The sequence below is a fragment of the Pan paniscus genome, chromosome 19, assembly GCF_029289425.2.
Source record: "Pan paniscus chromosome 19, NHGRI_mPanPan1-v2.0_pri, whole genome shotgun sequence".
NCBI lineage: Eukaryota > Metazoa > Chordata > Mammalia > Primates > Hominidae > Pan > Pan paniscus.
This window is the reverse complement of record NC_073268.2, coordinates 74427278-74454592: the sequence shown is the minus strand read 5'-3', so window position 1 is coordinate 74454592 and position 27315 is coordinate 74427278. Positions and strand designations below refer to the sequence as shown.

General features: G+C 48.6%; 2 protein-coding genes across 7 annotated transcripts in view; one reads left to right on the top strand and one right to left on the bottom strand.

The window, feature by feature from the left end:
* Positions 1-977: 977 nt before the first annotated feature.
* MPO (myeloperoxidase) lies at positions 978-13489 on the top strand. Its single transcript, XM_003817387.4, has 12 exons — positions 978-2755; positions 2901-2994; positions 3346-3521; positions 3714-3837; positions 3935-4064; positions 4147-4353; positions 5216-5534; positions 7660-7820; positions 9683-9938; positions 10434-10604; positions 11460-11697; positions 12489-13489. The coding sequence occupies exons 1-12, from the start codon at positions 2602-2604 to the stop codon at positions 12694-12696; spliced, it is 2238 nt and encodes a 745-aa protein (XP_003817435.1). The 5' UTR covers positions 978-2601; the 3' UTR covers positions 12697-13489.
* A 112-nt stretch (positions 13490-13601) lies between these two features.
* LPO (lactoperoxidase) overlaps positions 13602-27315 on the bottom strand; it is a 52229-nt gene continuing 38515 nt past the window's right edge. For 4 of the 6 annotated variants that reach the window (XM_055101613.2, XM_055101614.2, XM_003817390.4 and 1 more), the window contains 5 exons: positions 26750-26910; positions 18368-18620; positions 17025-17198; positions 15764-16001; positions 13602-15563 (listed from right to left, as the gene is read on the bottom strand). In XM_055101613.2, coding sequence (XP_054957588.1) covers positions 15356-15563; positions 15764-16001; positions 17025-17198; positions 18368-18620; positions 26750-26910 — 1034 coding nt within the window. In that variant the 3' untranslated portion in view covers positions 13602-15355. The remainder of the gene's footprint in view (positions 15564-15763; positions 16002-17024; positions 17199-18367; positions 18621-26749; positions 26911-27315) is intronic. The other 2 variants (XM_034942552.3, XM_055101615.2) reach the window with 1 other exon arrangement.

The window sequence follows — 27315 nt, the reverse complement described above, 5'->3', positions numbered from 1 at the left end:
ATTTGACTATCAATATTAAAAAGCCCTAAAACACACATACCCAAATACGCAGGAATTTTACTTCTTGCCTAAGGAAATAATTGATGATGTGGCGAGAGATTTAACTCCATGGATGCTTATCCTAGTACTACTTATAATAATGAAAATCAGAAACAACTCTAAGTATCTAATGAGATAGAATTAGTTAATAAATCATATAAAATAGTTATATGAAATATTATACAGACATAAAAATGAAGTAAACCTGTATTTATTGACACAGGGAGATGCCCAGACTAAAATTGTTAAGTACCGAAAGTAGATGGTAAAACAATATTTAAAGTTCTTCTTATCAATATTTAAAAATATATATTATGTTTACATATAGGATATCAAATTCTTAAATGAGGTATTGGTGAGTGGTGGGATTATGGGCAATTATTTTCCTTCCTATTGTTTATTTATGTGAAGACAATGATAAACCTTGAAAGAAAAAAGTACCCACAATCTCACTTGATGATGAGTAATTTTGATTTATTTTTATTTTTGCATACTTGTGTTCTCAAACTTTTCATCAATGAAAATTATATTACTTAAACGATTGAAAAATCATTTCCAAAAGCCTCTAAAATTCTAGAGCCTGATTCACAAAGAGCCACTCGACCAACTTCACACACAGCAAGTCACTGGCAGGGCAAAAGCTTGGTTCCCCTTCTCAGCAGGGGACAGAATCCCTGGACACACTGGGAAGATATTCTGGGTGTTGCTGTCCCTTGTCCCTTGGCCAAGAGGTGGTCTGGGCATAGAAGACAAGAGTGGGCCGGGCGCGGTGGCTCACGCCTGTAATCCCAACAGTGGGTGGATCAGGAGGAGGTCAGGAGTTTGAGACCAGCCTGGCCAACATGTTGAAACCCCATCTCTACTAAAAATACAAAATATTAGCCGGGCATGGTGGCGGGCGCCTGTAATCCCAGCTACTTGGGAGACTGAGGCAGGAGGCAGAGGTTGCAGTGAGCCGAGATTGCACCACTGTACTCCAGCTCCGCCAACAGTGAGAGACCCTGTCTCAAAAAAAAAAAAAAAAAAAAAAAAAAGAGTGGGTGGCAGGAAGGTGGCTGAAGGTAGGAGGGGGAACCTAAATGGGACATGGGAGGCATGGTTGGCACGAGCTCAGCCTGACCAGGGCCCAGAGAGGTAGACTGATTCATTCAAAAGTCGTAGTACTTTTCCTGCTGAGATTGGTGGCCCTTTTGCTGGGCTTTCTCAAGCAAGAAATATCCTCTTCTGTTTCAGAATTATTCTGAATCATTAACCCAAGTCCTCCCAACTGCACTGATCCTGTCCCAGAGAGGCCCTGGGCTGCATCACCTAACTGATCACTAACCACAACCAGTTCTGCTCTCTCCTGGTTCCTGAAATCCAGGAGCAGATGGTGGTGGGGAGGAGGAGTTTGGAGACAGCCCTCTACCAGAAGCCAAGAAGAAAGGGGAGTGAGGAGGGATAGAGGAAGTTATCTTGGTGCTGCGCCCACAGTCCCCAGGGTCCTCCTTCCTGTGAAGCCCAACGGTCTCCAGCCAGATTTCCTGTCCCCTTAGCCCCACCAAGAACCAGAGGCTGCCCATCGGGTGGCTGTTGGATGCAGGTTACTGTTGGAGTGGGGGATGGCCACCTGAGGCCAATTGGGTCATCTTTACTCCAGGTCTCCCTTTCATCCTCCTGTCTTCCCTGGGGGCACTCTATTCCCTGCAATTCCTTGGGCTACCAGTTCCTGACTTTTGTTCCTTTCAAAGGAACCCTGGATAACCAGTGTAACCAGAATTTCAGAGGGGTTAGTTGTGCGTATCCCCTGGGGACAGCACTGGTATAGGCACACAATGGTGAGCTGAGAAATCTTGGGCTGGTAGTGCTAAATTCAAAGGCTGGGGACAGGCTGGGGCCAGTGGCTCATGCCTGTAATCCCAGCACTTTGGGAGGCTGAGGCGGGTGGATCACTTGAGGTCAGGAGTTCAAGACCAGCCTGGCCAACATGGTGAAACCCTGTATCTACTAAAAATACAAAAATTAGCTTCTTGCCTAAGGAAAAATACAAAAATTACTTCTTGCCTAAGGAAATAATTGATGATGTGGCTAGAGGCTAGGGCGTGGTGGCGGGCACCTGTAATCCCAGCTACTCGGGAGGCTGAGGCAGAAGAATCGCTTGAACCATTGCACATCAGCCTAGGCAACAGAGCAAGATAACATCTCAAAAAAAAAAAAAAAAGGCTGGGGACAATGCTGGCCCCTCCTTTCCTGCCCCTTCCCCCCATTTCAGGGGCCCCTCTGTGTGTACCTTCCAACCCCAGTGGGGGAGGAGAAAGAGTTCAGTCTCCAGGATCAGACCTTCCTCTGCCTCACCCCACCCCCAGCTTAGAGGACATAAAAGCGCAGATTGAGCTAAGAGGAGCTGACAATATCAGGTGAGCTGTGGAGGTGGGGTCCTTGGAAGCTGGATGACAGCAGCTGGCAAGGGGATAAAAGAGCAGTGAGCCCCTCCCTCAAGGAGGTCTGGCTTTATCCATAGACAGGGCCCTCTGAGGTGGGGCTGAGGTACAAAGGGGGATTGAGCAGCCCAGGAGAAGAGAGATGGGGGTTCCCTTCTTCTCTTCTCTCAGATGCATGGTGGACTTAGGACCTTGCTGGGCTGGGGGTCTCACTGCAAAGATGAAGCTGCTTCTGGCCCTAGCAGGGCTCCTGGCCATTCTGGCCACGCCCCAGCCCTCTGAAGGTGCTGCTCCAGGTAACAGTTCCCAAGGTGGGAGAAGATGGTGTGTTGGGGTGGTTGTGTTCCAGAGACCCCTTTTCTCAGAGCAGGCCTTCCTAGCTCTGGGGCCTGATAGGGGGTTGGGGCCCATTCCTGACTTTGTGATCCCTGCTCTGGGCAGCTGTCCTGGGGGAGGTGGACACCTCGTTGGTGCTGAGCTGCATGCAGGAGGCCAAGCAGCTGGTGGACAAGGCCTACAAGGAGCGGCGGGAAAGGTGGGGCACGAGGCACTGCCCAGCTCTGGGCAAGGATGTCCCAGGCCTTTCAGAGAAGCAGCAGGCAGCAGGGAGCTTGAAGGTGGGAGAGGGGGACTATGGGGACCCATGTGGACTCCCTTTCTGTCTGTCTGTCCCTGTGTTTCTGGATGCGAGAACAGCTTAAAAGCCATCCTTCCCAAAGCCTTGCCTCTGTCTGGACACCCAGGTCCACATCCTTTTTATAAAAGGAAGCCTTCCTCCCACCCGTGGGCCTGCCTGCATGGTCCTGCATGTCTGCCCCTGGGCTGGGGCTCTGCTGGGTGGGTCTGCATCCCTTCTCTGGCCCTCACTCCTCCTTTCTCCAAGCAGCATCAAGCAGCGGCTTCGCAGTGGCTCAGCCAGCCCCATGGAACTCCTATCCTACTTCAAGCAGCCGGTGGCAGCCACCAGGACGGCGGTGAGGGCCGCTGACTACCTGCACGTGGCTCTAGACCTGCTGGAGAGGAAGCTGCGGTCCCTGTGGCGAAGGCCATTCAATGTCACTGGTACTGTTGCCCATCACACCCCAGGTCCCTGCCCCACTAGTGACTCCTCCTAGGGACCCCAGCCGTCTCTCAGTGATCCCCTCAACTTCTTTCTCCAGGGAGTCTCAGGAGTCTCCAGGGCTCCTCAGCCTCAGGTTGCCTGGGATAGGAAGTGAGGCGGCTCAGCTCCCCCATTGTTCTTTTCCCCGGCAGATGTGCTGACGCCCGCCCAGCTGAATGTGTTGTCCAAGTCAAGCGGCTGCGCCTACCAGGACGTAGGGGTGACTTGCCCGGAGCAGGACAAATACCGCACCATCACCGGGATGTGCAACAACAGGTGCGGCTGGCTGGGGGTGGCTGAAGGAACCGGGCTCAGAGAGGCGTCCCGGACGCCACAAGCCTCCCGGTGTCAGCGCCCTGTCCTCCCCTTGCAGACGCAGCCCCACGCTGGGGGCCTCCAACCGTGCCTTTGTGCGCTGGCTGCCGGCGGAGTATGAGGACGGCTTCTCTCTTCCCTACGGCTGGACGCCCGGGGTCAAGCGCAACGGCTTCCCGGTGGCTCTGGTGAGCGCCGGCGGGCAGAGGGGGCGAGGCCCGGCCACGCAGTGCGCCGACCCAGGCGCCAGCTGATCTCCGTGTCCCGCAGGCTCGCGCGGTCTCCAACGAGATCGTGCGCTTCCCCACTGATCAGCTGACTCCGGACCAGGAGCGCTCACTCATGTTCATGCAATGGGGCCAGCTGTTGGACCACGACCTCGACTTCACCCCTGAGCCGGCCGCCCGGGCCTCCTTCGTCACTGGCGTCAACTGCGAGACCAGCTGCGTTCAGCAGCCGCCCTGCTTCCCGCTCAAGGTGGCCCTGCTTCCCGCCCACTGCCTGGGTTGGGAGAGGGGAGATTGTTTCTGGAAGGGGCCATCTCCCTTCTGTGCCCAGGTTTCCTTTCCCAGACGCTGAGGAAGGCTGGCCCTGCCTCCCTTGTGTCCACAGCACTGGCTGCTCAGCTATGACCTGTCTCCTTCCTGCGCCTGGGCTCAGCCAGCTGGCAGCCAGGGCCGTCCATTTGCTCACTGCCTCTGGCAGGCCAAGGGAGAGAGGGTTGTTCCTCCTTGGCTGACAGGAGTCCTGTTGGTGGAATCACTGGCTCTTTGTTAGGTTGGGAGAGGGTTCTGGGAGGAGACCTTCTCAGTGCCCCCCAAGCCTCCATGCTCAGTCCTGTTTCCGCCCCACTGAGAGGGCAGCCCCAACCCCCATCACATAGAAAGAGAGAGCCTGGGGGTCTGGTGGGTGCCGTGGGACAGGGCTGGGAGTGGGCAGGGTGGTCGAGGCACTGCTGAGTAGGGAAGGAGGAGGAGAGATAGGAGAGAGCGCCTGAGAGAGGGAGAGACAGACAGGAGAATGTCAGGGCCAGAGGGAGAGCAGGCACAGCAGAGAGAAGGGGAGAGAGACGGGCGACGCTTTAGTGAGGAGGGATCCGAGGCCTGGCGGTGCCCAGACCCAGGGGTTGCCCAGGTTCCCAGTTCAGTGTTCTGCTCATTAACCCTGCACCTCAGAGGCTGTTGCTGATGGCGCCCTAGGCAGCGATCCCTTTCGGGCCTCCGGAGGCCTCTCTGCAGGTTGAGGGTACCAGAGGTCCTGAGGGCAGGGGGAGATCCAGTTCTGCCTGGGCACCTTCCTTGCCCTCGGTGAGCCAGTCTAACCTCTCTCTGTGCCTCAGATCCCGCCCAATGACCCCCGCATCAAGAACCAAGCCGACTGCATCCCATTCTTCCGCTCCTGCCCGGCTTGCCCCGGGAGCAACATCACCATCCGCAACCAGATCAACGCGCTCACTTCCTTCGTGGACGCCAGCATGGTGTACGGCAGCGAGGAGCCCCTGGCCAGGAACCTGCGCAACATGTCCAACCAGCTGGGGCTGCTGGCCGTCAACCAGCGCTTCCAAGACAACGGCCGGGCCCTGCTGCCCTTTGACAACCTGCACGATGACCCCTGTCTCCTCACCAACCGCTCAGCGCGCATCCCCTGCTTCCTGGCAGGTCAGCTTTGGGGTGGGGACCAGAGGTGGCATAGGAGATGTTCCCTGTTGGAGCCACAGTGAGTCTGTTTGTGAGCAGCTTGTGGGTTTGTACTTAGAGAGACTGTCCTCACCAGCCATTACTATCAACTTCATGATATTAATCCAGTTGCCTTGGTAACAAGTCAGATGGAGCCAGAAAAGCAGAAAAGCAAACAACCTCTCCAACCCTAAGATGGAGACCCAGGCATGGCTGAGGAGCCTCTGTCCATCAGTCCATTGCTTTCTCTGTCCCTCTTTTCCCTTCTGGACTCTGGAAGACAAGAGAGTCAAATCCCTCAGGGGCAGGGAACTAAAGGACAGAGAACGCTGTGGTGCCCTCACCCTCTAGAGCGACACTATCCAATGTGGTAGCCACTAGCTGCATGTGGCTATTTTAATTTTAGTTATTTTAAATTAAATAAACCCAGTTTCTCAGCGGTGCTAACCACATTTCAAATGCTCAATTGCCTTACAGTCTAGTGGCTCCCCCTATTGGGTGGCACAGATGTAAAATATTTTCATCATCTCGGAAGGTTGAGTTGGACCACACTGCTCCAAAATATCCCCTCCTGCGCATCTTAATTACCCATAATAAGAGATGATGGGATTTTAAATGTAAACAATTGGCAGTTTTGGAGACACAATTGGGGCAGTGATGGCAGCCATGACCAGACATTTTCCAGTGTTTTTTTTTTTTTCTAAGACGGAATCTCACTCTGTCACCCAGGCTGGAGTACAGTGGCACAGTCTCGGCTCACTGCAACCTCTGCCAACTGGGTTTAAGTGATTCTTCTGCCTCAGCCTCCTGAGTAGCTGGGACTACAGGCGCCTGCCACCATGCTTGGCTAATTTTTTGTATTTTTAGTAGAGATGGTGTTTTACCATGTTGGCCAGGCTGGTCTCAAACTCCTGACCTCATGATCTGCCCACCTTAACCTCCCAAAGTGCTGGGATTACAGGTGTGAGCCACCGCACGCAGCCATTTTCCAGTGTTTTTAAATGTAAACCCAATAGTGGACCTCAGGCCCTTTCCTCTGGCCTCCCTCTGCCTCCTCCTGATGGTTCCTGCTGGTCTCTCCCTGGCTGGGACCCTGGGAGGAGGATCCAGGTCGGACTTTCTGCAAGAGATGCCCGACCTCTTCTGGGCTAGTTAGGCAAGGGCAGCCCTCCTTAGCCAGACTCAGCTGCCCCCAGCCTGGCTTTGATGAGCCCCATGTCCCAAGCCTGGGTCATTATGACCTCTAGCTGTTCATGGATGGAGATGCTGCTCTCAGAGAATTTCCTTTCCACCAGCTTCTAGAGCTGGCAAGGACTGACCCTAGTGTCCTGACCCTAGCCCTCTGGCCCCTGCAGAGAAGGGTTCTGGGAGGACTCGGGGAACCAGGGGGGATCTGCTTAGTTTTCTTGAACAGTCTCAGGTGTGGACTCCACATATCTCATGTCCTAGCCCCCTCCCCTGGGGCAGGCTGCACGATTGGCATGTAGTAAAGGGCAGGGCTGACAACTCTGTTCAAATGGTAGTGGCTTTCTGGAGTCCTGTGTTGAGAAGGATTCTGAGGTTGCATCCAATTTTAGCAGGAAAGAATGCTGTGATCGTTAGCTGCATCAGACATGGGCATGGATGTAGGCTGTGCCAACACGCATGCTTCTTCCCAGACACTCCTTGGAATCAAGAGAATCAATGAACCAAGCAGTGTTCATAAGTCTCGTACTTTGTACCAGGCACTCTGTTAAGCCCCATGTATCCATATGTGTGCTAGGAGGGAGGGTAAAATATAAAAAGGCACAAGCCTTGGTCCTGGGCTCAAGGAGCTCCCGGTTTCAGGTACAGGAAAGTGGCATGTCATGTGTTGGAAGTGATACCTATTGAATGAGCATCCCCAACCAGCAGCAGCCCTGAGCTGAGGCAGAAGCTATCATTGTGGACTGGGGCATCAGGGCAGGCCTCCTAGAGGAGTGTAAATTGGGGATGGTTTGAAAAGATGGATGGGGAGGAGGGGTGAGTAGGAGGCATTTCAGGCCTTGGCTGGGGAGGGGGTTTCAGTGGAGCAAATCTTTTCTGGGATGGAGGCCTTAAGAATGACAGTGGCTTTTGCCTCCCCAAGGGGACACCCGTTCTAGTGAGATGCCCGAGCTCACCTCCATGCACACCCTCTTACTTCGGGAGCACAACCGGCTGGCCACAGAGCTCAAGATCCTGAACCCTAGGTGGGATGGGGAGAGGCTCTACCAGGAAGCCCGGAAGATCGTGGGGGCCATGGTCCAGGTAGGCCTTCTTGAACACCGGGCACACGGGATCCAGATGTGTCCCTGCAACATCCTAGCTGTGTGACCTTGGGCAATTTCCTAACGCTCCTGAGCCTTGCCTTCTTCATCCATGAGGCTGTAAGGATTATAATACATATATGAAAACACCTTTCAGATAGTAAGTGCTTGACAAAGCCTCCTTCCCTTCCCTCTCCTTCTTCGCAGGTTTGCTCCCTGCAGTCTTCTTTCCTGTGGGTCTGTTATTGGTGTTGGGAGGGTTGAATGTTTGGTTTAGTGCCCGAGTAGCTGTTCAGTAAATTCTTCTTCCCTCCATCTCACTGTCGCTCTTAGCTCCTTTACCCACTCACCTCTTCTTTTTAAAATTAAAAAAATTATAGGGCTGGGCGCGGTGGCTCATGCCTGTAATCCCAGCACTTTGGGAGGCGGAGGCGGGTGGATCACGAGGTCAGGAGATCAAGACCATGCTGGCTAACACGGTGAAACCCCATCTCTACTAAAAATACAAAAATTAGCCGGGCGTGGTGGCGGGCACCTGTAGTCCCAGCTACTTGGGGGGCTGAGGCAGGAGAATGGTGTGAACCCAGGAGGCAGAGCTTGCAGTGAGCTGAGATGGCGCCGCTGCACTCCAGCCTGGGTGACAGAGCGAGACTCCATCTCAAAATAAATAAATAAATAAAAAAAATTTAAAAATTATTATTATTATTTTATTTTTATTTTTTGATACAGGGTCTTAACCCTGTTGCCCAGGCTGGAGTGCAGTGGTGCGATCTTGGCTCACTGCAACCTCCACCTTTCAGGCTCAAGCCATTCTCCCATCTCAGCCTTCTGAGTAGCTGGGATTTCAAGCACGGGCCACCATGCCCGGCTAATTTTTGTATTTTTTGTAGAGACGGGGTTTCGCCACGTTACCCAGTGTGGTCTCAAACTCCTGGGCTCAAGTAATCCGCCCTCCTCAACCTCCCAAATCCCTGGGATTACAGGCACGAGTCACTGTGTTCAGCCCACTCACCTCTTCTTTTTGGCTCTGTCATAATCCACCCAATGTCCTTAGCCTCATTTACCCCTGGGGCAATGTTCCTGGTTCTGTCTCTCAACATCTGGTGCTTCATTGCCCCCACCCTCTCCCTCAGAGGCAGATGCAGACACACACACACACTCACACACACACACACACACACACACTCCTAGATTCTGGAGGAGAGAGTTTTCGGTGCTAAGGGTGAGTTTTTGATTTGCACTAAGAACTCAAGTGAAATTCATTTACACTCCAAAATAACTTCTAGACTCTAGAATGTAGAGTGAGACTATTCCATGTCTTCACTTTTCGCAGGGAAAATCATGCCAGAATGGCCCTTCGTTCCTTCCTGCCTCCCTGCTTTCCACAAACCTAAACTGAGCCCTACTGTGGGCAGGCACTTGGTGGGCACTGTGAAGAATTTCAACAACTTCAATTTCCCTTGCTCTCAAGGACTTTATAAGATAGTTGCAGAAATGAGACATTAATAACTTGAGGACAAGGAAGTTATCACAATGACTAAAAAAGTGATTTGCTATTTAGTCCTCTAAGGCAGAGGGCAATATAATTATCCTTAATGTACATTTGAGGAACTCAGGCTCAGAGAGGTTAATAATTGGTCCAAGGTCACCCAGCCAGCAAGCAGTAGAACTCTATTTATGCCTCTCAGTGCCACTCTGTTAGGCCCAGGTCCGGTATTGTGGGAGGCTATTCCCTGACCATAGAGGGATGGGAGGGGTCCCCAAAGCCAAGAGCAGGCAGAGACTCTGGCCCTCCTGTGCTGCCAGGCAGCATTTGCTGTGGAGGAGTGGGTGGAGAGGCCATTCCAAATGACTTGTCTTTAGATCATCACTTACCGGGACTACCTGCCCCTGGTGCTTGGGCCAACGGCCATGAGGAAGTACCTGCCCACGTACCGTTCCTACAATGACTCAGTGGACCCACGCATCGCCAACGTCTTCACCAATGCCTTCCGCTACGGCCACACCCTCATCCAACCCTTCATGTTCCGCCTGGACAATCGGTACCAGCCCATGGAACCCAACCCCCGTGTCCCCCTCAGCAGGGTCTTTTTTGCCTCCTGGAGGGTCGTGCTGGAAGGTAAGCAGGACCTAGGCCAGGAGCGAGTGGGCTGACAGCTAAAGGTGGGGTAGGGATCACCTTGGCTCTAGGGAGCTAGGGTGGGGAGCAGCCTGCTTTCCTCCCATCTTGGAGATCTGGTCTGACTCTCTAGCCTCAGTTCCTCTGACTCTGTTTCCATATCTGATAATAAACAGTGGGGTGGGGATGGCCCTCAGAGGGAACTGGCTACTTCCTATGTGTTGTGGCTCGCTGTGACCCAGGAAGCCAGGGCCTGGGAGCATCCCAATCTTGCAAGTCTGAATGGCATAATCTCCTGAGACCTATATGTCCCTGGGGTCATGTAGTGACCGGTGAGGACCTGCTCACTGGGGCCACCACCTTGGCACCAGGCACTGCTTGTGCCCAGCCCTCTTCTCGAATCCTCCTGACCCTACCTGGACTTGTCCCTGACTCCAATCTGAGCTCTGATACTGAGCCAGATACTTCCCCTGACCTGGCTCCTCTGGTCCCCAGGTGGCATTGACCCCATCCTCCGGGGCCTCATGGCCACCCCTGCCAAGCTGAATCGTCAGAACCAAATTGCAGTGGATGAGATCCGGGAGCGATTGTTTGAGCAGGTCATGAGGATTGGGCTGGACCTGCCTGCTCTGAACATGCAGCGCAGCAGGGACCACGGCCTCCCAGGTGAGGGGCTGCAGGAGTCTCCCCTGATGCTCACCTCCCCTGAGCTGCCTCCTAGGTAGCCCATCACCCCCCTTCCCACTCTAGGGTCCCTGCCCTCTCCAAAGCATATTAGAGGCACTTTGCTCTCAGGAAGTAGCCTGAGGCCAGGCCCCTGCCTTTTCCCGGACCCACCTGATAAATTTCCAGCTCCTCTCAACCTCCTTTGCATGCTGTAATTCTCATATTAGGGGCATCATCATCATAATGATAACCCACAGTCTGAAAATCTGTCTCTGTCATCATTCCATTTTGCTTCATTGTACGTTAACTCTGGGGGTAGAGATTATTGTTGCCTTCATTTTACTGATGAGGAAACTGAGGCTTGATGAGATTCAGAACCTGGCCAGGTTCTCTAGCCAAGTCAGTGGCAAAGCTGAAATTTGAAGCCAGATTAGCCTAACCTCAAAGCCTGTGCCTATGTTATGGAGTAGCCCATGTGGCTGAGGCTTCTAGACACATTTCACCTCTCATGGGTCAGAGACAGACACATCGGGCTGCTCTGGAGGGGGACAAGGAGATGTCCCTATTCTTGGACCCAGCAGGAACTGTGGCAGTTTAGGGTTTGCCTTATGGTAGGAGGGCAAGAGAAAGACAGAGAGGGTCCCAGAGAGGCCCAGTTGTGCCCCTTGGTCTAAGCCAAAGGTACAGGGTTCCTTGAGGTGAGTTCCTTTCCTCCCTCTATGACCTTGGTTGTGTTGGGAAGGTGGGTTTTCTGGGCTGCTGGCGATATGTGAATCTTCCCTGCTGTCTCCAGTGACCTCCCCACCTTGAAGCAGAGGGACCTACCCATAGCCACCTGTCCCCTCCCCCATGCAGGATACAATGCCTGGAGGCGCTTCTGTGGGCTCCCGCAGCCTGAAACTGTGGGCCAGCTGGGCACGGTGCTGAGGAACCTGAAATTGGCGAGGAAACTGATGGAGCAGTATGGCACGCCCAACAACATCGACATCTGGATGGGCGGCGTGTCCGAGCCTCTGAAGCGCAAAGGCCGCGTGGGCCCACTCCTCGCCTGCATCATCGGTACCCAGTTCAGGAAGCTCCGGGATGGTGATCGGTGAGGAGGGGCAGGCGTCGTGGGCCGCTGGGTGGTTGTGGGCCCCTCCTTGACTGTCTTGGAGCCCAAATTTCCTCCCGTCAGTTGAAGGACTGGAGGGAGTCAGTAATTTTCCAGTGTGTTCCAGGAATCCTCCAGATGCCCTGGAGTGCCCCTAATGTACCCTGAACCTGTTGGGGGTGCAGCAAGGAGAGACCTGGACCCCTGGTTGTAAAGGGAGGAATATAGAAAAATGCCACCCTTAGCTACTTCTTCCCGTGGGTTTCACTGTGCCACCATGTGGGTGTCAGTCACCAGTGGGCAGTCCCCTCCCAGCTTTCCCACAGCTCCCCTTAGTGTCATTTCCTCGTGGTCCTGACGTCTTCATGTGTAGTTCTTGCTTAGCCTGTATTGCACCTTTGGGAAAATTAGAAAAAGGTGCCCCTCTCTGGGTGGGCGAATTATAAACCACCCCCAAGATTCTCTTCCACTCCTGTGGATGCAGCTCCTGGCCAGGGCACAGGGCTTCAGGAGTGTGTGTGGGCCCGGGTCCCCCTCCAGCATGGTGCCCTGGAGGCCGCCGGGCTAGGGGTAAGGGAAAGGCCACTGGGCAGCTGTGCTTTACTCTGCACGATGAGTGGAGCATCACTTGTGTGAAAGCCCCTGGGCTGCCCAAGGGCCTGGGGCCCTCCTGTGCTTCCAGGTGGCATTTGTTGTGGCTTTGTTATATCCTGGGAGCAGCACAAGCCCATCGATGCCCTGCCAGCCCAGAATATCCTTGGGCACAGTGTCCATGGGTGTTCCCCATGCAGGTTTTGGTGGGAGAACGAGGGTGTGTTCAGCATGCAGCAGCGACAGGCCCTGGCCCAGATCTCATTGCCCCGGATCATCTGCGACAACACAGGCATCACCACCGTGTCTAAGAACAACATCTTCATGTCCAACTCATATCCCCGGGACTTTGTCAACTGCAGTACACTTCCTGCATTGAACCTGGCTTCCTGGAGGGAAGCCTCCTAGAGGCCAGGTAAGGGGGTGCAGCAGTGAGGGGTATATCTGGGCTGGCCAATTGGAACCACGGAGATCTCCTTGCCCTAGATGAGCCCAGCCCTGTTCTGGGTGCAGCTGAGAAAATGAGTGACTAGACGTTCATTTGTGTGCTCATGTATGTGCGAAGTATATAAATTGGCTTTTCATGCGTGTGTGTTGTCTGAACATGGGGAGTGTTTCCTGGGTTGTGTGTATGTGCCATTTATGTGAGTGTGTGTTTGTGCCGATGAGAATACTGAGTATGTGGAAGGCAGCAGAGCGGACTGGTGAGGAGCACAGCTCAGGAACTAGACTGCCTGGGTTCCAATCCTGGCTCTGTGTCTTGCTAGCTATGTGACCTTGAGCAAATTACCCTCCTTAAACAAGAGTTTTCTTCCTTGTAAATTACATGTCATGGTTTCTTGGAGGGCCCACTTGTATCCTCTGGTTCTTCATTTATTGAGCACCTACTACATGCAAGGCACTGTACTAGGCGTGAGAAGCATATAGAGGCAAGAAAGAGACACCAAGATGCCATCTGTGTCCTGGTTAGCAGAGCTGGACCAGTGGTGCCTTGGAGGGATAAGCCAGCTGCAGCTGGGCTGTGTGGTTGACTTATGGGCCCAGCCAGCCAGGCTCAGGCCATGGCTCCCCTTTTTCTTCCTCACCCTGATTTCTTGCTTATTCGCTGAAGTCCTCCTGAAGAGGAACTGGGCCTGTTGCCCTTTCTCTACCATTTATTTGCTCCCAATGTTTATGATAATAAAGGCACCACTGATGGGGACCTCCGCTCTGTCTGTGTCTGAGGAGGAACTGGCGCTTTTGCAGAGGCTTACTCTGGGCTCTGAACTTGAACCAGTGTGGTCCGTGCTCAGGGCCCTGTGTTTCTGAACCAAGGGTGAGGATGTTGGGGAGTTTTCCTTTGAGATCCGTACGTGGAGGGCAGTCATCTCTTGGAAGCCTGGGGGCCGGGGCATGCGGTGCAGACCCTCCTCCCTCACCTTCCACCCCTGCCACCCTGCAGGGAACTGTGGTCACCAAGCCCTCATGTTTGTTCATTGCTCTAGCAAACGTTTGCTATGTGTTCACTCTGTGTCAGGCCTGTGCCAGGGGCTAGGAAGTGGAGGGGACAAAATGCTGTGTGGTAGGAGAGAAAGTACAGAGACCTGGTGAGGAGGCAGGCCCTTCCCCAACAAGAGGGGCCTCTGCATCCTGCATCCCAGCAGCCTGGCACAGGGGTTCAGAGGCCCTCAAGACAGTGGACTCCTTCTCATTCATGTTGCACATGGCTCCTGGAGAAGGGAGAGCAGATGGCTGGGCCCAGAGGACAGGGCCAGCACTGAGGGAGGGGAAGGAGTGTATTTCCCTAGTAGTCTTGCCTGGAGCTTGAACCCTGCGTCTGACTGGTGCACTCCCTCCCTCTCCTCTTCCTTCTCAAATATGGGGAGGGGGCCGGAAGTGGTGTAGGACGGTGGGATCTAATGTACTCATGGGGCCCCTGGTAACGTTAGGACCTCACCATGGTAAGAAGCAGCATAAATACCGCTTGTCCTCATTTCTGTGATGAGGAGAGGGCTGCTCAGAGGGGTGAAGCGACTCGTCTGAGGCCTTGAAGAAGTGGGTGGCAGTGCCAGGCTGCAGCCGAGGTCATCTGGCTCCTGGGCTCTTCCCACAGGATGACTGGGTGTCTCCCACTCCCACCCCACCAGTCGGGGGATCTGGAGGCCCTGGCTGGGCTAATCTTTCCCAGGGGGTCATTTTAAAAGAAGAACATATGAATATGTATTGGGCAGAAACTCAAGGAATGTTCTGGAAGTGCCCCTTCAGAGGCATCACAGGATCTAAGGACCACTCTAGAAGAGGGTATTTCTCAGAAGGGCCACTGGAAGGGATATTAGCTTCAGCTGTGGGAGACCCAGGCTTGGTTTTCCTTCCTGTTTTATCCCTTGGCACCACCACCTACCATCCGCCCCATGTCCTCTCTCTTGCTACTCCATGGCCAGTGCTTTTTTTCCCCAGGAGCCCCCTGCCCCTCCCCTTTCTCTGAGAACTCTTAGAAATCCGACCAAACCATCCCCTCCCACCTCAAGACCCATGCACGCGCCATCTCAGTGGTAAGACACGTATGGCCTGTAAATGTCTAGTTACTTATTTGGCAGTGATTCCAAGGTCTGCTTTTGGAGGGAACAGTGTCACGCCTAGCATCTTTAGTCAGTCATCAGATGTTTTTGAGCACTTCTAATGTGCTGTGCACCATGCTAGGTGCCACAGGGGACCCTCGGAGGCAGGCTGAAGTCCTGGCCCAGGGAGCTTACAATCTAGGTGAGAGGACAGGAAGAAAGATAAAGGTTAAGGGCCAAGACTTGTGGAGGGAAGAGGACAGGTAACATCCAGCAAGCTGGAGCAGAAGGGCATCTCAGCGGGGCTAAGTCTTGACAGAAAAGAGAAGCCACAGGAGCCGAGTGTAAGAGCTGGGAGGGCCGAGGCAGCCACCCTGGGGCCTGAGCAAGCTGTTCACCCAGGGGTGTAGAGAGGCCCAGCTGCAAAGAAGGGCTGGGACTGGGGTATGGAGCTCTAAGGGACCAGGTCATTGAACTTGCTTGAAATGGCCCTGTGGACCAAAGGGAACTTTCCTGTGCAGCGCGGGCCCCTAATTCTTCACTGAGGCCCAGGGTGACAGGTCCAGCTTGTCGATGGCTGAGCAATCCACGAAGTCATAGGGGTAGCTGTTGGCCCAGAATGGGTCCCGTGGGACCTTGGTGATGCGGGTGTTGTCACAGACAAGGCGTGAGAAGGACATTTTCCGTAGAGAGTCCTTCTGCTCGTTTGTGAAGACCCCAGGGTTTTCCCACCAGAACCTGCAGAGACAGAAGTAGAGTCACTCCACAGTCTGGCCGCTGGCCCCTCCCCACTCTGTCACAGGGGAAGGAAAGGGTCACAGGGACCATGAAAAGCCCTACTCACACTGAGATCCGGAGTCAGCGCTCATGCAGGACCTTGGGACACCCCTCTTGGAGAAGGGCCCTGCCCTTCCCTCCCTGGCTGAGGACGCACTTGCCTGTCTCCATCACGGATCTGCTGGAACTGCTTGCCCAAGAGGCAGGCCAGGAGAGGCCCCACCCGACCCCTTTCCACCAGCGGCTCAGCAATGGCCCCTATCCAGATGTCGATGTTGTCAGGGGTCCCGTAGAGACCCAGTAACTTCTTGGCCAGCATCTTGCTCTTCAGCACTGTGTTCAACTCCTCTAGTGTCTGCGGCTGTGAGAGGTCACAGAAGGCTCTCCAGGAATTGTACCCTAGGGTGGAGAGACTGAGGCTGTCTCATCCCAGGGACTTCCTGTTCACAGCCCCCTTTGGGGCCATGTCCACTCCAGCTCTATCAGCCCTAGAAAGTCTGGGCTTACAGCCTTTGGGATGGGGAAGGAGGGAATCCATTGTTTTTTATCTGCACTTCAATCTTAAGGGGGCTAGTTGGTTAAGTCCTACGTAACCACTAAGCAATCATGAAAGTTATGTGGTATGTACTATGAGTCCAGGCACTATTCTAAGCACTGTGCAAATAGGTAAATGAAGAATAGAAATGTTAAGTAATTTGCCCAAAGTCTTATAACTAGTAAATGGCATAGGCGGGATTTGAACTCAGGCAGTCTGGTTCTTAATTAAATTGCCTTTCATGGGGACAAAAGAAAGGTCCAACAGTCATTGGTTTCTCTCTATTGTTTTCTTAATGTTTTCAGGGCTTTTAAACTGTTTTTAAAGTTAGTTGGTGACCTCTTTTTCATTTAAGGAATGCCAAGATAGTACCAGATATATGCTCTTTTCTCTGCATTAGGGGAAATGGGACATTCTGTTTCATAGATGAACAAAGTGGGTTTTAAGAATGGCCTGGGGCTGGACATGGTGGCTTGCACCTGTAATGCCAGTGCTTTGGGAGGCCAAGGTGGGAGATTGCTTGAGCCCAGGAGTTCGAGACCAGCCTAGGCAACATAGCAAGACTATGTCTATATTTAAAAAAAAAAAAAAGCTGGGCATGTGGCACACCTGTAGTCCCACCTACTTGGTAGGCTTAAGCAGGAGGATTACTTGAAGCTAGGAGTTTGAGGCTGCTGTGAGCTGTGATCGCACCACTGTACTCTAGCCTGGGCAACAGAGCAAGACCCTGTCTCAAAAAAAAAACCCTCAAACAAAAAAAACTGGCCTGACTTTTGTTTCAGAATTGATCAGATGATCAGATCCTCAGGGTTATAGAAGAGAGTCTCCAGGAGCCCTAGAAAGTTAGCTAAAATTTCCCCAGTGCAGGCCAGACTTCAGACACTCACCAGGTTGCCCATGGTCCCGGCAACGCTGTGTGTTGATGGCAGCCAGGTCAAAGCCATGGATCCTGTGAGTTGGCTGGAAAAGCTTGTTGCGCAGCTCTCCAGTCATCATTTTATTCTGTTTCATCAGCTTGGATTTCTTGGCCAGCAGGCCCCGCACCAGAGGATCAATTCCACCTGCCAAGGGAGACCCAGAAGCCATGCTTAGGTTGGGGGAAGAGTGGGAACATCATTCATGGCTTGCCTCTGCCTCCACCAGACATTTTCTCTTAGTTGAATGTGGGTCACCTGGACATCCCAGGCTGGAAGGAGGGAGAGAAGAGCACAGTGCAGCCTGAAGGGTGTGCTCAGGGAGACAGGGGCATCCAGATTGTCTGCTCTGGGGGTGGGCAGAAAGGGGCACTCATGGGATGATGGCATGAATATAAACATTGAGATATTTTTTTGGCCATGCATGGTGGCTCATGCCTGTAATCCTAACACTTTGGGAGGCCAAGGTGGGAAGACTGCTTGAGCCCAGGAGTTTGGGACCAGCCTGGACAACATGGCAAAACCCCGCCTCTGAAAAAAAGGCAAAAAAATTAGCCAGGTATGGGGGTGTGTGCCTTGTAGTCCTAGCTACAAGGGAGGCTGAGGTAGGAGGATCATGTGAGCCCAGGAGGTCAAGGCCGCAGTGAGCTGAGATTGCGCCATTGCACTCCAGCCTGGGTGACAGAGTAAGACCCTGTCTCAAAAAAAAAAAAAAAAGGTATTTTTAAAGCTCTAGTTCATGGAGTCAGCTTTTTCTTCCATATGTTCTGCTGAGGAACGTTGCATAATGGGAAGAGGTTGCATAAATCTCAAGGAAATGTCCTTGACTTGCTAGGCTTTAAGTAAAGTTAATTTCAACACAACATAGCCTAGGGATAAAGGAAAGTTGGGTCCAACCTCTGGCACCTCTATGAAGTGAAAAACTCTAGAAGAGATCAGAAAAGAGCAATTTATTTACCAAACCCTGTAGAAGTCAGAGAAGCCTAGGGCAGGGAAAGGAGGTAGGGAAATCCCAGTCATCTTAGAAGCCAAGAGGAAAGAAAGAATAGCTTATATTTATTGATCACCTCCTGTGTGTCAGGAACCATTGTAGGGTGCTCCACATGTATATCTCATTTAATGTTTTGGATAGCCTCGTGAGATGGGTACTATTATTGTCCCCATTTTATAAATGAGGAAACTGAGGCTCAGTGAGGTGAATTCATTTGCCCAAGGTCATGTAAAAGTGCTTGGAATCTGACTTCCAACCCAAGTTTCCCTACAATAGGCTGCGGAGTGGGAGACCCAGGTGACAGCACTTCCCTGAAAGGGCCTACCATCTTTGACCATCCTCCAAGTGTTGAAGAAGAGGGTGTGGAGGGGGAGTTCTGGTTCTGGCCCCCATGGCTGATAATTCTCATCCAGGCGGAACATACTAGAGGGGACCTCCAAGTGGCCAAAGCGGAAGGCGAAGGTGAAGACATTGGAAATTCTGGGATCCACAGATTCACTGTAGCCTTGATATGGGGGTATCCACTTCTGCATGTGGTCACCTAGCAAAATGGGTAGGTAGTCCCTAAAGGTGATAATCTGGAGGGAGAATAAAATCAAGAGGAAAGGGTGTAAGAAAGTTTAAACCTCTGCAGAGGGAGGCTGTGAAAGAGCTGCAGCCAAGAGTGATGAGCTGTTGAAAACCAAGGATGGCAAATGGATAGCATATGTGCCCAGTTTCCATTCCTATGAGCATAGCAGACATTGCTAATCAATCATGACATTTTTTTCTGCTGATCTCTTACGATTTGTCTCAACATAGGCTCTACTAATCAGTCATTTGAATTTGGCATATAAAACGTACTATCTTTGTCATCTTTGTGCAAAGTTTATGACCTTGATGCTAAAGTGACAGTCTTTGTGTGTCACTTTAATGTAACAATGTCAGGGCAAGAGGAATGATAAACCACAGGAATGATTCAGGGGCAACTGAGGAAAGTTCATCCAATCTCCAGTTCTGAAAGAAATACAGAAGAATGGAAAGACTGGTTTCTGGTTTTCTTTTACATAAAAACACAATGAACTAACACAAATAAAAAATTTTCAGAAAAGAAAAATGCCTCCACATAACCTAATAATTATATTAATTTTTATTCTTGTAGTCTTTGTCTATATGTTACCGACTTTTACATAGTTATAATCCTACAGAATGCATACCTGTGCATTCTGCTTTTTTGCTTCACATTTTCCACATTTCTATCTAGCTTTCACAGTGAAGCTCTGTGTCTCTTTGCTCTTAACCCAGTGCCATAAGGAGCTCAGGTGCAGTGGTTCCTGTTCCCCTAGAAGGTTGCTCAGCAACAGCAGGCAGCCAGGGAAGTACTTTCCTGCCTTGCAGACAGCACCAGCAGGGATTGAGTGGGAAGCCCCCAAACACCAGAAGAGTGAAGTAGACCAGAATAGCATTGCAAGGCTCAGGAAACTAAGCTTTGGTGGACCTAAAGCCCACAAAAGTAGTCCAGAACCTACATGCTAAACCTAAACAAGGTAACTATGTGCTAAAATGAAGTGCTTTTTTTTTTTTTTTTGACAGGGTCTCACTTTGTCACCCAGGCTGGAATGCAGTGATGCCATCTTGGCTCACTGTAGCCTTGACCTCCCTGATTTAAGTGATCCTCTTGCCTCAGCACCCCCAAGTAGCTGAGACCACAGGTGCATGCCACCAAGCCCGGCTAGTTTTTCTATTTTTAGTAGAGACGGGGTTTCACCATGTTAGCCAAGCTGGTCTTGAACTCCCGACCTCAGGTGATCCACCCGCCTCGGCCTCCCAAATTGCTGGAATTACAGGCGTGAGCCACTGTGCCCGGCCTAAAATAGAAAATTTAAATAGGATCAAGGGTCTCCTAGTATAGCAACCAAAATGTCTAAGATACAACTGAAAATCACTCATAATACCAAGAGCCAGAAATGCCACGTTTTGAGTAAACAGACAATCAACTGATGCCAAGGATGACATGAATCAGATGCTATAATTATCTGATAAAAATTTTAAAAGCAGCCATTATAAAAATGCTTCAATAATCAATTATAGATTCTCCTGAAACAAATACAATATCATAGCAAAGAAGTAGAAATTATAAAAAAGAAACAAATCAAAATTACAGAACTGAAAATACACTAGCTGAAATTTTAAAAAAGCTTGAATAGACTCAATAACAGAGTGGGAGTGACAGAGGATAGAACTGGAGACAGATCAATAGAATTTACTCAATCTGAACAACAGAAAGAAAATAGACTTTAAAAATTGCTCAAACAAACCAGAGCCTCTGGGTTCTGTGAGACCATAACAAAAGATCTGGCATTCATATCAATGGAGTTCCAGAAACAGAGGAGAAAGGGGGTGAAACTGAAAAAGGATTTGAGTAAATAATGCCTGAAAATTTCTCAAAATTGGTGAGAGGCACACATTTACAGATTCAAGAAGATGAATGAATCCCAAACAGGATAAACAGCGAAATTCACTCCAAGGCATATCATAATTAAATTTCTGAAAACTAAACATAAAGTATTAAAATAGTCAAAGAGAAACAACACATTACCTATAAAGAAACACCAATTCAAGTAATGGTAAAGGGCTGGGTGTGGTGGCTCACGCCTGCAATCCCAGCACTTTGGGAGGCTGAGGCGGGTGGATCACCTGAGGTCAGGAGTTTGAGACTAGCCTGGCCAACATGGCGAAATCCTGTCTCTACTAAAAATACAAAAAGAATTATCCAGGTGTGGTGGTGAGCATCGGTAATCCCAGCTACTCGGGAGGCTGAGGCAAGAGAATCGCTTGAGCCCAGGAGGCGGAGGTTGCGGTGAGTCGAGATGTTGCCACTGCACTCCAGCCTGGGCAACAGAGCAAGACTCCTTCTCAAAGAAACAAAGAAATAAACAAACAAACAAAATATCGGTGAAGCTCTCATCTGAAACCACAGAAGCCAGGGGAAGTGTCGCCACATTTTTCATGTGCCGAAAGACAAGAACTGCCAACCCTGAATCCAATAGCTGGTGAAACGATTCTTCAGGAATAAAGGAGAAATAAAGACATTCTCACACAAAGGAAGACTCAGAGAATTTGCTGCACACAGACCTATCCTTAAACAATGGCTAAAGGAAACTCTGTAAACATCAAGAATGGTAACAGAAGAAGGACAGGACCTTCAGAAAGGAAAGAAGAACAATGTAATGGGTAAAAATAGAAGTAAACATCAATTCTTTTCCACCTCATGAATTTTTTCATTATATTTTATGGTTGAAGCACCATCTGATGTGCTATAAAACGTATATAGAAGAAATGCTTCAGACAATTATATTTCAAAAGTGGGCAAGGTGAAGGGACCAAATGGAAATGAGTTTTCTACATGTCACTTGAAATGATAAAGCACTGACACCAATAGGTTGTGATACGTCGTAAATCCATATCTCTATCTCTATCTTTATTTCTATATCTATCTACCTATCTATCCTGAGAACAACCACTAAGAAAATTATACAAAGCAATATGTGATCAAATAGACCTCTAAAAAATGTTCAATTAACCCACAGGAAGGCAAGAAAAACAATATTAGAGGAAGAAGAAACAGAAGGAACAAACAGAAAACAAATAACAAAATGAGAGATATGGGAGATTTAATCCCTAACATGTTAATAATTATTTTAAAGATAATTTAAAAGTAATAATTACTAAAGGTCAGAGATTGGCAGAGTATATTACTTTTCCTTTTTTTTTTTAAGTGACTCAACTATATGCTGTCTAAAAGAAACTCGCTTCAAACATAATGACATAGGTAGGTTGAAATTGATGGAATAAGAAAGATCATGCAGACATAAATTTTTAAAAGCAGGGGTGACTATATTAATATCAGATAAAGTTGACTTCAGAGGACAAAAGTGGAAATTACATAATGATAAAAGGATCTATCCATCAAGAAGATGAAGCAATCCTAAATGATATGGATCATACAACAGAACTTTAAAGCTTTAAAATACATGAAGCAAAACCTGACAGAACTGGAAGAAGAAATAGGCAAATTCTCATTTATAGCTAGGGATTTCAACACCTGACTCTCAGTAAGTGGGAGAATTACTAGACAGAAAATTAGCTGGAGTACAGAACTGAATAGCACCATCAACCAACAGATCCAACTGACATTTACAGAACATTGCATTCAACAACAGCAGAATACACATTCTTTTTAGGAACTCACAGAATATTCAACAAGATAGTCCACAGCAGGGTTATAAAACAAATCTTAACAAATTTAAAATTGAAATCATACAGAGTATAGTTTCTGATCATGATGGAATCAAACTAGAAATCAGGAAGGCAACAGGAAAATCTACAAACGCTTGGAAATTAAATAACACTCTTCTAAATTATACATAGGTTAAAGATGAAGTCCGAAAGGAAACTTAAAAAATACCTACTGAATGAAAATAAAAACACAATATATCAAAATTTGTGGGAGGCAGTCAACTCAGTGCTAAGAGGGAAATTTATAGCACTAAATACATTAGAAAATAGAAAAGACTGCAAATCAGTCATCTAAGTTTCTACTTCAAGAAACTTGAAAAATAAGAGCAAAATAAATCCAAAGCAAGCAGAATAGTTTAAAGGATAAAAATCATATGATCCTATCAATTGATGCAGAAAAACCGTTTGACAAAGTTCTACACCTGTTCATGATAAAAACTCTCATTACACTAGGAATGAAGCAGAACTTCCTCAACCTCATAAAGGGCAACTACAAAACATTTATAACTAATCTTATACTTAATGGTGAAAGATTGAATACTTTCCTGTGCAAATGAGCACAGGAAAAGATGTTCAACATTACCAGCCATTAGAGAAATGCAAATTAAAACAATGAGCTATTACTACACACCTATCAGAAAGGATAAAACAAAAAATGGTGGTGACACCATCAGGATGCTAAGAAATTGGATCATGCATACATTGCTGATAGGAATGTAAATGGTACAGCCATTCTAAAAAATAGTTTGGCAGTTCCTTTTAAAACTAAAAGTAGAAGACTCAGAGTAGCCAAAGTTATCCTAAGCAAAAAGAACAAAACCAGAGGAATCACATTACCTGACTTCAAGTTATACTACAGAGCTATAGCAACCAAACAGCATGGTACTGGCATAGAAACAGACACAAAGACCAATGTAACAGAATAGAGAACCCAGAAACAAATCCACACATCTACAGTTAACTCATTTTCAACAAAGATGCCAAGAACATATACTGGGGAAAAGACAGTCTCTTCAATAAATGGTGCTGGGAAAACTGGATATCCATATGCCAGAGAATAAAACTAGACCCCTATCTTTTACCCACATATAAAAATCAAATCAAAATGGATTAAAGACAAATCTAAGACCTCAAACTGTGAAACTACTGCAAGAAAACATTGGGGAAAATCTCCAGGACATTGGTCTGGGCAAAAATGTCTTGAGCACTATCCCACAAGCATAGGCCATCAAAGCAAAAATGGACAAATGGGATCACATCAAATTAAAAAGCTTCTGCACAACAAAGGATACAATCAACAAAGTGAAGAGATAACCCACGGAATGGGAGAAAATATTAATATTTGCAAACTACCTTTCTGACAAGGGATTAACAAACAGAATATATATGAAGCTCAAACAACTCTATAGGAAAAAAATCTAATAATCCAATCAAAAGATAGGCAAAAGATTTGAATAGACATTTCTCAAAAGAAGACGTACAAATGGCAAACAGGCATGTGAAAAGGTGCTCAACATCATTGATCATCAGAGAAATGCAAATCAAAACTACAATGAGATATTATGTCACCCCAGTTAAAATAACTTATATAAAAAAGACAGGCAATAACAAATGCTGGCAAGAATGTGGAGAACACATTTGGCACTGTTGGCAGGAATGTAAATTAGTACAACCACTATGGAGAACAGTTTGGAGATTCCTCAGAAAACTAAAAATTGAGCTGCCATATGATCCAGCAATCTCACTACTGGGTGTATACCCAAAAGAAATAAAATCAGTATATCAAAGAGATATCCGCACTCTTACATTTGTTACCGCACTGTTTACAATAGCTAAGATTTGAAAGCAACTTGTGTCCATCAACAGATGAATGGATAAAGAAAATGTGATACATATACACAATGGTGTACTATTCAGCCATAAAAAAGAATGAAATCTAGTCAATTGTAACAACATGGATGGAAGTGGAAATCATTATGTTACGTGAAATATGCCAGGCACAGAAAGACAAACATGGCATGTTCTCACTTATTTGTGGGATTTAAATATCAAAACAATTGAACTCATGGACATAGAAAGTAGAAAGATGGTTACCAGATCCCTAGAAGGGTAATGAGGGGCTGTGGGGGGCGGAGGTGGAGATGGTTGGTGGGTACCAAAAAATAGAATGATGGCCAGGCGCGGTGGCTCATGTCTGTAATCTCAGCATTTTGGGAGGCCAAGGTGGGTGGATCGCTTAAGGTCAGGAGTTTGAGACCAGCCTGGCCAACACGGTGAAACCCTATCTCTACTAAAAATACAAAAATCAGCAGGACGTGGTGGCAGGTGCCTGAAACCCCAGCTACTCAGGAGGCTGAGGAAGCCTGGGCAACAGAGCAAGATTCTATCTCAAAAAAAAAGAGTAAGACCTACTATTTGATAGCACAACAGGGTGACTATAGTTAATAATAACTTAACTTAATTGTGCATTTTAAAATAACTTAAGAGTGTAACTGGATTGTTTGCAACTCAATGTATAAATGCTTGAGAGGATGGATACCTCATTCTTTTTTTTTTCTTTTTTTTGAAAGGGAGTCTCACTCTGTCGCCCAGGCTGGAGTGCAGTGGTGTGATCCTGGCTCACTGCAACCTCCGCCTCCTACCTCCACCTCCTGGGTTCAAATGATTCTCCTGCCTCATCCTCCCGAGTAGCTGGGACTACAGACGCATGCCACCGCACCCAGCTAATTTTTGTATTTTTAGTAGAGACAAGGTTTCACCATGTTGGCCGGGATGGTCTCGATCTCTTGACCTTATGATCTGCTCACCTCAGCCTCCCAAAGTGCTGGGATTACAGGTGTGAGCCACCGTGCCCAGCAGGATACCCTATTCTTCACGATGTGCTTATTTCACATTGTATGCCCTTATCAAGCCATCTAATGTACCCCATACATATAGGCGCCTACTATGTACCCACAAAATTAAAAAATTAAAAAAAATTTTTTTAAAAACTAAAAATGGACTTACCATGTGACCTAGCAATTGCACTCTTAGGCATGTATCTCAAAGAAATAAACATTTCTTTTCATGCAGAAACTTATGTTTGAATGATTGTAGTAGCTTTATTCATAATAATCTAAAACTGGAAACTATCCAAATGCCCTTCAAAAGTTGAATGATTAAGCAAATTGTAGTTCATTCATACCATGGAATACTACTCAGCAACAAAAAGGAATGAACTATTTATATACACAACAGCATGGATGAGCCTCAAAGATATTATGCTTAATGAAAAAAGCCCATCTCAGATGGATACATGTTGCATAATTTCATGTATATAACATCTGTGAAATAACATAGAGATGGAGAACAGATCAGGGCTTGTCAGGGGTTAGGGATATAGGGGTGAGGGTGGATGTGGCTATGAAGAGATAGCATGGGGGTGTTTTAGGGGACAGTATGGTTAACAGTCTTTATTGTGGTAGTACTTAAAGCTACATATGTGATAAAACTGCATAGAGCTATGCAGACACATACACACACACACAGTTGATTGCATTTATAACTGGTGAGATCTGAGTAAGCTCTATGGTTTATATCATTGTTAACTTCCTGGTTTTGCCAGTGTATCTTGGTTATGTAAGACATTAGCACTTACATGCTAATGTAAGGAGGAGACTGGGTGAGGGGTGCATGGGACCTCCTTGTACATTTTTTAAAATTTCCTGTACAATTCTTAGAATCTAATAATCTGCAGGGAGGGAGGCCCAAGAGCCCTGCCACCGGGGCCCCCCTGGCTCCCACTCCTGACTCTGCCCTCTGCTCGCTGCTGTGCCTCCAGCTACCTTCTCTGTTCCCAAACCTCTGCTTCCCCCGGCCTCTCTGCTGCTTCTCTCCTGTTGTCTCATCCTTTGAAACCCCCCTCCTATTGCAATATATTAGAATCTATAATTATTTCAAAATAAAATGTTTAAAAAATATGTGCATGGTTAATATCAACACATCAACCTTTGTAAATCTCTTCTAGTTAGTTGATCATCCAATCAACAGTATCCACTGAGTATGCCCATGAGATGGGCGTAGATGTAGAGAATTAAAAAGGAAGAGAATCAAATCAAAATAACCCAAATCACTGCGATGTAGCAGTCCCAGGAGTGAAGGAGCCTACAGTCCCAGTAATGGCACCCAGGCAGGCACACTGAAGGGACCAACGCACAAGTGACTTTCCAACACTCCAAATCCAGAGATTCATTTTGAGACAGAGAAGCTGAAGAAATGAAAGGAAGGGGATTTCAAAGAATGAGACAACAAGAGAGAAGCAGCAGAGGGGCCGGGGGAAACAGAGGTGTGGGAACAGAAGAGAGAGCCTGAGGCACAGCAGCCAGCAGAGGGCAGAGCCAGGAGTGGGAGCCAGGTGGGACCAGGTGACAGTGCTCCTGGGACTCCCTACCTGCACGAAGGCTCCCAGGATTTTCCGGGCTTCCTGGTAGAGCTTCTCTCCATCCCACTGAGGGTTGAGTCTCTTTAGTTCTCTGGCCAGCCGGTTATGCTCGCGGAGAAAGAGGGTGTGGGATGTGGCCAGCAGAATATGCTCTGAGGCTCGAGAATCTCCTGAAAGCCCAGAAGGCAGGAAGGTAGATTCTCCCTAACAGCCCCAGGACCCAGTAACCTGCACAAAGAAATGATGGTGCCCCACAGGACCGCCCCCCCCCCCCGCCCCGTCCACAAGCCCTACTTCCCGTCAGGTGAATAGGGATGGGGAGGGGGTACTGAATCATAGGTTTGACTCTCAGTTCTATATACACACTTTTTAGCTGTGTGACCTTGGACAAGTTACTTAACACTTCTGAGCCTCGGTCTCCTTACCTATGAAAATGAGAATAAAGCCTATCACAGCACTGTGACAAAGGCTGGTGGTGACAAACTACACAGTAACATTTTGCTAATTATAACCCAACCGCCTTCTAGGAAGGGGAGCTTCGAATGAATGAGGAGCTTTTTACTTCACAGAGCAAA

What these genes read in the sequence shown, in the direction of transcription:
- MPO (XM_003817387.4), top strand. Translation starts at nt 2,602, where the DNA reads ATGGGGGTTCCCTTCTTCTCTTCTCTCAGATGCATGGTGGACTTAGGA. An exon ending in CTCTGAAGGTGCTGCTCCAG is followed by an intron (nt 2,756 to 2,900) that starts GTAACAGTTCCC and finishes TGCTCTGGGCAG; the next exon opens with CTGTCCTGGGGGAGGTGGAC. An exon ending in ACGGCTTCCCGGTGGCTCTG is followed by an intron (nt 4,065 to 4,146) that starts GTGAGCGCCGGC and finishes CGTGTCCCGCAG; the next exon opens with GCTCGCGCGGTCTCCAACGA.